The sequence below is a fragment of the Anoplolepis gracilipes genome, chromosome 10, assembly GCF_047496725.1.
Source record: "Anoplolepis gracilipes chromosome 10, ASM4749672v1, whole genome shotgun sequence".
Lineage (NCBI taxonomy): Eukaryota > Metazoa > Arthropoda > Insecta > Hymenoptera > Formicidae > Anoplolepis > Anoplolepis gracilipes.
In genome coordinates, this window is record NC_132979.1 from 2,874,270 (window position 1) to 2,886,306 (window position 12,037).

Sequence of the window (12,037 nt, forward strand, 5' to 3'; positions counted from 1 at the left end):
TACTATTTTGCAAAATTATACAAAATTTATTTAATAAAGCATGCTTTTTATTTCAATGAATTAACTTATTTTACATAATTTTGCAATAATCTAATAATTTACAAGATCTCGATATAGACGAACCACGCGAGAATTCAGTTTACAGTCATATACATATCACAGTATCAATGTATAATTCGATCCTCCATTGCAATTAAAACGGAATTCTTTAAATCGATATTACATCGCCTTTACATAAATCGTAATTCAGTAGATATAACTTTTCTGTAGACATTAAAGTCAGAGAAATAAAAAAAGAGAGAGTAGTGATCTGATAAAATAATGTGATCTGATACAAAAATTATAATCAAAATTGAGAAAATTAAATTCAATTAATAACAATGTTTTAGTTGTATATAAACTAATCTTATATAAACATCTAGCAATTTATATAAATTACTCTATATTTGTAAATTATAATAAAAAATTTTATAATCATATATAAATAGATTATAATTTATATAATACGCAAATTCTCTTTTTTGTACTGACTTGAATGTTTCTGCTGATAAAATTCATTTTTAAATTACAATCGAGAACTGGCCTTTTCCTTTTCGATTACTATCACTTAAAATTTGCTCATTAATTTGTTTACAAAAAAAATAATACTTTTTTTAAACATGGAACATACTATGCCTTGTACCACCTACTTATCAAAATCATTGCAATTGGACATCATTGCATTATAATAATAACAATATAATGTATGACAGCAATTGCTGGAAAAATTGGTAATTACGATTATATTAGTTTACAGTTATTTTTTGTATAATTTATTTATATTAAAACATTAAAGTATATTTAAATTTTAATAAATTATAAAAAAAAAACTGCAAGATATAGAACTTGATTTATCAAGGAAATTTTCCAAGTTAGCAATGATAATAAATAAATGTCGCAATTGTTTTTTTTCTTTATTTATCTTTTTTCTCTTTAAGATAAAACGAACGAACATGCCTAATCAAACGACCATATATTCGCCTGTCGATGATTATTTATGTCGAACAAAAAGCTAAAGAGAAGAGAGAGAGAGAAAGAGGGAGAATAAGTTAATTAATTAAATTAATCCTAGTATGCATATTCATCACGTCATGTTGACTCCCAGCGCCTGCCGAAAATGCTCGTATACTACGTAGCTAATAGACACGGCAGGTGCAACCTACGAAAAAGAGAATATATATTTTAGTGGCGAGAGAATATAAGTCTTTTTTTAATTTTTTAATTTATACATTATTTCTGTGTGTTAAACATAGAAATAATGTTTACATAGACAACAATGAGAATTTTATATTTTTTGTGATACGAAGAGTAAGTGCAACCAATCAACATTACAAAAAGAATGAGCAATCATAAATTTTCACAATTTTGGCTTTTTATGTCTTTTCTTTAGAATGAATTATACAAATATAAAGAGTATAGTATTTATTTTGCAAAAAAAGAAGTACAAAGAAAGAAATGTATAATAAAATAAGTTTTACTGAAAATAAATTCTAAGTAAAATGCTATTTGTAATGAAATTTAGAAAGTCTTAAAGAGAACTGTAGAAAGTGCAAAAAGTAAAGTTGTATTACAACATAACTATCCAAAAAAATTTATTTGAAGAATTAAATTATTAAAGAATTAAATTATATGCATGTATAAACCTCCATACATTTTATCTATAAATTCAATTTAAAAAATTACATAAATTCTATAAATTTATATATATTTTGTATTGATCATACCTTAAGAAAGTTAGGTGTGAGGCCGCGATACAGGCCACGTATTCCTTCACGCTTCAGAATGTCCTTGAAAATGCCCGTCATAGTGTTGGGCGAACGATCTGGCGCGATTTCAGCTTGCAACCGTGTTCGCACCAGTGCCAACGGGTATGAACATACCTGACCTGCTGTGCTCGACGCTGTGCCACACAACAACAGGACCCAAAACGCCGGTTGTTCCTTCTTGTCGTGTGTACGTAGGTAACTATTTTTCAGAGTCTACGAATAAATACCACGCAAATAAATTTATCGACAAAACTTTAGAAACCTTTTGACATAGAATTGTACCGATGTTGTGAATTAAATAATCGTATAAATATAATTTAATTTTATATAAATAGTGTAACATTTAATTTTACATTAATAATAATAACTACAACACACGCACACACACATACACATATATATGTATATATATAATGAAATTAAAAATATAAAGCATTTTTCAGTAATTTAACTTACTTCGTAAACGGCTAAATCGATGCCGGCATAGGGAAGTATTCCTATCAAATTGGGTACGTAGCCTCTATAGAAGGATTTTAAGCCACCTTGTCTATATATTTTTTTAGCTGCATCTACCATGCCGTCGAACTCACCCGTTTTTCGCAACGCAAGTCTCGTCTTCAACACCTGTAAAATTACTTGTTATTATATATCATTTTATTCTCATTTCATTTTCTTTAGAGTTTATTTCATACAAATGACTCTTCATTATACAGAGTGTTAAAAAAGTGTCGCATACGCTCAGTGCCATTCGATAGAGAATGAAAATCTAAGAAAAAATGTCTAATACTATTTTTCGATACGATGAATAATTTCACCGCAATTAATTATTGTAATCAGTCAATCAGCGCGGAGCTACAAGAGGAAGCCAGGGGCGAAGCGCGCGAAGTGAGAAACGAGAGCATGAGCGCGGTAGCCGTCGCGTCGCAGTCTTTCTCACTAGCTTCCTCTTGTAGCTCCGTGCTGATTGACTGATTACAATACTTAATTGCGGCGAAATTATTCATCGCATCGAAAAATAGTATTAGGCATTTTTTCTTAGATTCTCATTCTCTATCGAATGGCACTAAGCGTTATGCGACACTTTTTTAACACCCTGTATAATATGTTGTATAACTTATAATTTATGAATTTATTTTTCTCTGAACTAATATAACGTGATGATATGAGAGTCATGTGCACAACAAATTTACATAGCTTCTCGCGTCTGACGTCATGATTCAATATAACTGTAGCGAGGAGTCATAAGATAATGAGATGTATGGAAGATGTATATACCTCGAGGGGGTAGATGGCCGATTGACTGATACCGCCGGCCATGGAACCAGCGCAAAATCTCTCATAGAGTTTGAGCTCGCTCGCCTCGTCCGTCTTGATAGCTCGCTTCACCTGCTCGTATGCCATAAACTTGAGCGCTGTCTCCGGGCCAATCTTGAGCACGTTAATGCCATTACCGCGCCATAGGCTGCTAATGCCACCCTCGCGCAACATGTACCTGAAGCAACTCATGATATTGCAGTGTCGTGTGCCGTGGACCTGCAAGGACGATCGGACGAGTCTCTCGTCGTGTTAAAGCAAACTAGACATTTACTCGCTCGCTCGCTCGACATGCTGTCGTATAAGCGGATCGTTTTTTTTAAAATAATGTATAATAAATGTGTGTACAACATATAAATTATAAATTTTTCAGAAATTATATATTAAATATATATATTAAAAATATATATATATTCTATACATGTATAAAATATGACATTTCAAAGAAATAATATTCGAGTATTTTTAAGTAAGTTGTTATTAAAGCAATGTCAAATAAATAAAATCAGAAAAATATCAAATGAAAATTGTTTGACAAAAATCATAATTAGCAAAAGAACTTACCTGTAAGTAGACCTTGATGCGGTCAAGAGGAGCGGTGCAAGTTCGTGATACTGCACCAGCTATCCCGCCAGATACTAAATGCCGCCACCACATCCCCGACACCATCTCGCCTTTTGTGAATTCTTCAGGGACGCCGATGTCCTCTCCGATGTCCATATACTATAAACAAAAAAGAAATATTCCACAATTATCAAGAACAATCGATGATTTTATCATATTTTATCAGATTTATAAAAAAAATTCAGACTTTAGAGATTATGCAAGTAATCTTAAATTAATTAACATGTTTAAGTAAGATATGATTTATTATTATATATATGTATACGTAGATAAAACACACAAAACTAACATATTTGTTTGCAAGCTTGTTTTTGAAACGAAACTTTTATAAAGTATAAAAATACAAATTTATTTAAAGCTCGTAAAAACATAATAAAGATACAAGGTCAATAAAGTGTATCTTATTATTATGAAATATTTAAAATTAATGTCTTACGATACATATAATAATTAATATAATAAATATAATATTAATTTATGTATATATATTTAATAATAATTTAAGAATATATAATTTAAGAATATAAAATAATATTAAAATTATATTGTAAAAAATATTAAAACCTCAAAAAGTATTTGTCCGATTTTTAATCATTTATTGTTCTTTACTTTTGGCATCAAATCACACAACTTTTTGCAAATTAAATTTTTTTGCTTATCAATATTTTAGAATGAATAGCTTTGGCCTTGAACGTGAAATGATCGAAATGATAAGATTATTGTCGCGACTAATTTTTCAATTTTAAATCTTTCTTTCTTAGAGGCATCCTGTATATGGATCGCTTATCGACTATGATAAAATATCAAGTATATTGCAGTGTTGTGTTTCGATGAAAGTAATCTATGTATAATACAATAGAACTATTGTATTACAACACTAATATGTATTGTAATTCCAAACCTTATAGGTGTTGAACCTGCGAATCATCATTCAAAAAAGAATGTTCAATTTGAATCTAAATAAGGATGTATTAAGTCAGCATGAATTTTTAAACGATAATTTTTGCGCAATAAAACTGCGAGTACGGGCGAGTATAGTCTTACAATCGCATGATCGAACAGAATATTTCGATTTTTCATGTATTACCTGATATTTCATTATTGTATTTCATGTATCTCGATTATATTTGATTATTATTTGATTATATTTTATATTATTATATATTAATTATTATTATATTAATCATTATATTAATAATAATATATAATAATTATATTTTATATTAATTTTACTTTTATATTTATTACATATTTCATATATCGACGATTTAATCGCGCCGCTCAGTGCAAATAAATGTACTAAAAGCCCAAGATATTTTAAAATAATATATTCTCCTTAATTAAAAACTTCATTTTTCACAACTAATTTCTACTTTACTAATTTCAATCTTTATTCGGATTCTTCTATTAAAAATTCATCACATTTAAATTAAAATTTATCAATTTCAAATCTTAAATCTTAATTTCAATTTTTTAATGAATCGCTAAAATCTTTGCTTTATGTTCAATTTAAGTATTTGTAAAATATAATTTACGTGAAAATATTAAAATGCAAATTAAAAAATATTCAAAAATATGTATGTACATATGTAATGTACACACACATACATACATACATACATACATACATACATACATACATATATATATATATATATATATATATATATATATATGTATATATATATATATATATGTACCGAGTAAAACCATTTAAACAATATATTATTATTAAAATTATTATTTAATTAATGAGGATAAAATTTTGTATAATATATATAATTTAAACATTTAATTTTATATTTAAAACTTCAGAGAGAAATAAAAATGTCGAGATTGTCTCTTGCAAAATATTCATAATGTGTACTTTTGAACTTTGTATCATTTATATTTCGTCATATTTATTTTCGCAAATAAACTTTAATTCCCTATACAAATTTGTCAGTTATATATATAAGATAATCTAGAGTAATACTAAAAAAGAGAAAGGCAAATTCTTTCATTTCATTTTTTTGAATAAAGAAGATAATTGTAAAAACATACGTAATTTTGCGAAATATTTTTGTCTCTGGGAATTTCTTGCAAATTTCGCAAACATAACTCGTGACGTAATAATTCGCGAAATCACAATCTGTTTCTGTTTACGGGAAAAAATAAAGAAATATTTTTTTGCCATTTATTGGATACAGTAATATAACAAGTGAGACATTACGAATAAGAAAAATGAATTGCGAATCGTCAGGTAATAAGATTGATCACGAACTGAAAAGATCTTGCTAACATGTTTTCAGCTCGACAAGGACTGGGCGACAAGCCAAATAGAATCTATAGGTACAATATCTGGTCTATCCTTTTAGCTACATTTTCCGCGCCTAAAATAAAAGGAGTAGATATGGGAAGCATATTGAAAGCAAGACAAAAAAGGAAAAAGATGTAGTCTCATGCCTCTCATTAAACGCACTTTTTTTAAATTATAAATTATTTGAGCACAAGTTGAAGCTGATTTGTAATTTAAAGTTGGTTTATAATTCAAAAATTGCTTTGACATTTTCAAAATATTTAATTAAATTTTTAATTAAAAGAAATGTTTTAAAGAAAATCGAAAATAATTTTCAGACCATATATATTTGCTAATATTTTTTGTAATGTAATTTTTCGATTTATATGCCAAAAATTAAAGAGACAAAATCAATCTTTAACTAATTTTAATTTTTATCTTTGTATTTCATATCTTTTTCGAAGCACAACATTATCCTGTCATAAGATTACTCGGGGGCCGGACATGACCTAATAACCGGGGCACAGATGTTGATTATTTTCCAGGACTGTCCCCCCGGCGGCTCATTGCAGACGAGATTAAGATAAAAATGAGAGAGCGCGGGCAAGATAAAATAATATTTTATAAAATTATTGGCCTTCAGTATCAAATCTAAAGCTAAAGACTATTTCGTTTTAGAAATAATGGTTTTATATTAATCGAAAAACACTATAACTACATCAGATTTAAAACAGAAGAATTTTTTGAATATATATATATCTGATAAATATTTAAATTTCTTCAGACATAAGAGAAAAAAATGTCTAAAGCTCGCATTCCAAAATCACTTTCACTCGACCGATTCTGACCATTTTGCCCATCTTAAACTTTCTTTTTTCATTTGGGACAATCACGATTAGTAAACTTGGATTCTGATTGGCTGTTTGAAGGCTGTTTCTAATTACTCACCCGTTGTAACAGCTCATGGTAACCCTGCAGAAATTCCTCGCATACTTGACACGCGGACAGGGTGCTATCATGCTGGAGAAATCTTGGCTTCTGTAGAGCATACATGCTGCGATCGATCAGCTGTAATCGCGACTCACATGGTCGCGCACACGCTCGTCGCATGAGATCTGCCGCACTGCTCGCTCACTCTGAAGTCAGTCGTATCTACGCATACGATAGTCTCTATATTTTCCTTAAATTTTTTAAATTATTTTTTCTTCCTTTTTCTTTCTCTTTGTTTCCCTTTCTACTCTCGTTCTACTTTTTTCTAATTTTGTTCTCCTTTTCTTCCTTATTGCTTTTTTTCTAACACGTTATCCTGCCTATTTATTTTTTTTTCCTTTTTTTTCTTCCTATTTCTTGAGAACTTTTTATTTTATTATATTATTTTGTCTATTTTTCGTTTTATGTATAATTTATATTTTCTCTCGTTATTTTTTTTTTTTTTTACAAAGGGTATTTCATTTTTGTCCTCTCTTTCTGTGTGACAAATAATTTATATATTCAATAATATATATATTAGCGTGTCACGCGGTGTCACAGAAATCACGTTCACTCTGTAAAATCAGCCACGCTCGCACACTGTGTAAAGTCTGTTGCACTCACACCTCACACACTGTGAGATCTGCACTTTCGCGAACTTTCGAACTTTCTATACAGGGAGGAGTTTCCACTGATCGAGGTTACACAAATTCTCTGGAATTTCTTTCTCTTTCTCTTCTATATCTTTAAATCGTGATCCACCGGTTTTTATCAAATTATTTAGAGCGATCTAAAAATCACTAAGAGCGATTTAGTAATTATAAACCTCACAGACACAGACACTAATCTAACAGCGAGAGTTCACCCACGTGGCTGTCTTGCTAAGTAAAAGAGAAAAAGAGGACGAGCTACGAACCAACGTTCGAACGCTCGGAGTCCGATTGCGAGACTAACGAGAGAAGCGAGCACGAGGAAAACCCGGATACGAAAATATCGCGCCCCTCCAAAACGGGGAAGGCTTATTTGCCCCCCTCCTGCATAACTGCTTATTCTTTTCCTGACGTCACAGACAGGGCACACACGTCATCGAGCAAAGATCCGTGCAATGACGGCCTGAGCAAAGTCAGCGACCGTTGTATATTTCACGGCACAAAGTTCACTCACAATCTGAGAAGATTGAGAAATATAAAGAAATTTTAATTGCACTTTTTTACATTTTATTTTTTTTTGTTCATAGATTTATATAATATGCTGCATATTTTATAAATATGCAGCATTATTTTCTCTCTTTTTCTCATTATTCCATAATCATTCATTAAAATTAATATTAGCAAGTTTCCGATAATAATAAAATTAATAACATTTAACATTAACAATAATAGTATTAACTTTTACTAACATAATAGTATTAACAATAATATTATGTAATGATAATAAAGGTTTTGTGCAACTTTTGAAAAAACTTGAACTTCTTATTTCAAAATTTGGCAATTTTTAAATCAACAAATAACTTTTTAATAGAAAATAAAATTTATGAAAAAAATATGTACAAAAATTCTATATTTAATCTCTGACATTTTATCTTAATAAAAAATATTTCACAAGTGGAAGTTGAGAACCACTACCATGATGTAAAGTAGCTGACGTAACATCGCGTAATATTTCGTCAGATATATTCATTGGAAATTTCATAATTTAAATGGATATTCGATTCTGTATGTTTTGCATGTTCTTAACAAATATGTATATACGTACACAGAATATTTACAATCATATATACGTATATACATGTGTACACATATAAGTATGTATGTACATATAATATGAATGTTATTAATATTTATTATTTTGATTGTATATTTTTTCTAAACTTTTGTGTTATGTTAGTAGGTACCATATTCTTATTCTATAGTCAATATAAAACTATTGTCAATATAAAGCTTACATTTTATAAATGCTTACCGTGGTGTGATGCCAATATTCAATGATATCGCGCAAGTTAGTACTTGGTGCATACAGGAGAAAGTCCCGCCATTCATCGTAACTGATTTTGAGGCTTCCATCTTGGTCCATGCTATATTATATAAATAATATTTCAATATGAGAGCACTTTAATACTCTTATATTTTTATAATACTATTTAATAGTAAATATTTTATATTTAATGATAATTAAATATATATACTAATAAAACAGTTAATAGCAACTAATTTAATTTAATTGTAATTTATAATGGGTGTATTCATTACTATTACCATACCTATTAAATTCAATTAAAAAAAAGTTAACAATATATTATTTTTCTTAGTTTGTTAATATATATATATATATATATATATATATATATATATATATATATATATGTATTATATATATTCAATATTTAAAACAATAGATCTAATAATATAATTTGTAATATTTATTTAACTCTGATCAATTTTTAAGTAATGAATAAGAAAAAGAATTTTTGCTTCAAAAACTTAAAAGAAAAGAAAAGAAAAAAAAAAGCAATAATAAAATTATGAGTAAATTGCAATAAATTATATAATATTAACTTAGGAAAACCATTGATAGCTAATGGTTAGTAGTTATCAATAAGAAAATTACCGTTGCAATAACTTTGTTGCATCTTCTCGCGCAATTTCTATCCCCAGGTCCTTGAAAGCTCTTATCAATTCTTCCAAATCTATCTTGCCTGAAAATAACAAAATATTAATAAAATTGTTTTAATAAAATATTCTGTTTATATATATTTTTTATTATTATGTACTGTGAATAGGAAAAAAAGAAACTCTATTATAATAATATACTAATTAATAAAGTAAATTACTAATTATACTATCTAAATATGTAAATGTTTTATATTATAATGATAAATTTTGGTTTAATAGAGAAAATTCTTTTATTCCAAATCTGTAAAATGTTTTAAAAAATTGACCTTTGATTTACTAAATAGTTGCTTACCATCTCTATTTTTATCGAGATTGGAAAACTGCAGTCGTAGATTCTTCTCATGTTCACGAATATAGTGTATGAATTCGGCCAAACTGATGTCACCACTTTTAGTACTGTCTGATCTGGCCAGAAATTTCTACAAAGATAAAGAAATTAGTTTTAGATATGTCCATTCTAATTTAAATGTAAAAAATAAGTTAACAAAAACAATGTGTAAAAACCTATGTGTCATATTTGTAAAATATTATTTGAAATCAAATTTTAGATTATTTATAATATATTTATAATATATTTATAATATATTTATAATATACACTATTTTCTTTCACATGTCTTTAAAAGATACTTTAAATATTATCTGCCTGATAACTCTATTATAAAAAAATATATAATTCATCATTTCCATTTCAATACTTTACTGAGGATTATTCTTCTATAGGTAATTTTAATAAATCTGATTGAAAAATCTTTTCTTTCTAAAGGTTATTGATCAATGCAATATATAAAGGAGATAGCAGTGAAATATTTTAGAATGTACAGTCCCATATTCTCTATTCTTTTAGTCTAGGTCTTTCTCTATATTAAATCAGTTGTTTTCCTCTAATTAAAACTCTACTTTTGCTGCTCTTAAACTACTCACGTTTTTCATGTGACTATGTTAAGATTTTGAAATATTGTATATTTCATATATTCTTTTCTCTGCAACTCTATATATATAAATTTATCTGCATAAATCTTTTTAGCTTTTCAAATGGTATAGATTACGTTCTGAGTTAACCTATGACCAATCATATAGAGCCATGTCTTTAAAGAACGGACCAATCCTGGTCATTTCATTCTTTAGAGGAATGGCTGTGATTGGTCAAAGATTGTTCTAGAACGGGTCAATCTAAAACGCTATTAGATTTATTTCAGCTGCACTTTTTGCACTTTCTCTGTTCACTCTCTTTAAATTCTTGAATACATCTCTTATCTCTTATTTTAAATGCCAAGAAATGCATTTGACATTAGAGATTCAGTTTTAGTTCTTTTCTTCGATAGTAATCATTAACAAATATTATAATTCAATAAATCTTGGTCTTTTGATTCGTTTTATTTCTACTTTTGTCAATCTTATTCTTTTTTCTCTTTTTCTTTACGCTCCTTTCCTTTTCAACATATATCTATTATTCTATAGGCAAAATGTATATATGTGTGTGTGTGTGTGTGTGTGTGTGTGTGTGTGTGTGTGTATCTATACATGCGATATAAGTATATAGAGATTTAGAATTTAGATATTCATTTATATATACACACACACGCCCATGCATACATAATATGAGCAAAAATATTCGTCATTGTATTTTAAAAAATGACAAACATTGAGAGAAAAAAAGGAACAGAAGAATATACATTAACATAATATACTTGGTGCTAACAATAAGGACATCATACTGAAGTATATTATATTAAAATTTAAAAAACTAGAATTCCACACTTTCATTCTCTCTCTCTCTCTCTCTCTCACTCTCAATGGAATAATATAATATACATTTCTACAAGTAACATACATATACGCCACACACATATACATGTGTGTTACTGTATTACGTGTACTACATATTTCATACAATAATAATATAAATGTAAAATGTGGATATATACAAGGTATGCAAGAGATATGCACAAATACCTGAGCGTATTGCGCATATTGCGTGTGCACGCCGACCTCACGCAGCGCCTGGGACAGATCGTGCACGTCGATACGGCCGTTGCCGTCGAGGTCGAGCCTCTGGAACAACCGCTCCAGCCGTTCCTCATCCTGGGCCGGTAGCTCGTGCAGGTAGTGCGCCGGCGGCGGCGTCGCGACCACGCGCGCCGCCGGCGACGCGCTCACGCGCGCACCGCCGCCGTTTCCCGGCATTTTATCTACGTACCCTACCTAGCTGCCTACGCGCGACGCTACGTTACGCACCGCGCGAAAACCAGATAAGACCGAGGGAAGCACTCGCGCAATAGCGGAGCGAAGCCCCGTCGTGTCGTAAATGCGTATGTATGCACGCGTATGTGAGGACGTATGTGTGCGAACATCGCGCGCACGCATCAGCCGCAC

The 12,037-nt window shown here is 29.5% G+C and overlaps 1 protein-coding gene across 4 annotated transcripts; it reads right to left on the minus strand.

Moving 5' to 3' along the window:
* Nucleotides 1-42: 42 nt before the first annotated feature.
* On the minus strand, nt 43-12,013 carry Scamc (Short Calcium-binding Mitochondrial Carrier). 4 transcript variants are annotated; one of them, XM_072900255.1, is made up of 9 exons: nt 11,618-12,013; nt 9,955-10,081; nt 9,598-9,685; nt 8,953-9,064; nt 3,684-3,842; nt 3,081-3,338; nt 2,262-2,429; nt 1,764-2,018; nt 43-1,198 (listed from the first exon to the last, which is right to left on the minus strand). In XM_072900255.1, the coding sequence occupies exons 1-9, from the start codon at nt 11,846-11,848 to the stop codon at nt 1,124-1,126; spliced, it is 1,473 nt and encodes a 490-aa protein (XP_072756356.1). In that variant the 5' UTR covers nt 11,849-12,013; the 3' UTR covers nt 43-1,123. The 4 variants fall into 4 exon arrangements, with proteins under 4 accessions (XP_072756356.1, XP_072756357.1, XP_072756358.1 ...); XM_072900256.1 differs by lacking the exon at nt 11,618-12,013 and adding an exon at nt 10,586-10,609; XM_072900257.1 differs by lacking the exons at nt 8,953-9,064; nt 9,598-9,685; nt 9,955-10,081; nt 11,618-12,013 and adding an exon at nt 6,970-7,363.
* Nucleotides 12,014-12,037: the final 24 nt, after the last annotated feature.

Excerpts from the sequence above, each read along its gene's own strand:
- Scamc (XM_072900255.1), bottom strand. The coding sequence starts at position 11,848 with ATGCCGGGAAACGGCGGCGGTGCGCGCGTGAGCGCGTCGCCGGCGGCG. Across the intron at positions 9,686-9,954 it reads TCTCGATAAAAATAGAGATG|GCAAGATAGATTTGGAAGAA; the intron begins GTAAGCAACTAT and ends TGTTATTTTCAG. Across the intron at positions 1,199-1,763 it reads TCACACCTAACTTTCTTAAG|GTTGCACCTGCCGTGTCTAT; the intron begins GTATGATCAATA and ends TCTTTTTCGTAG.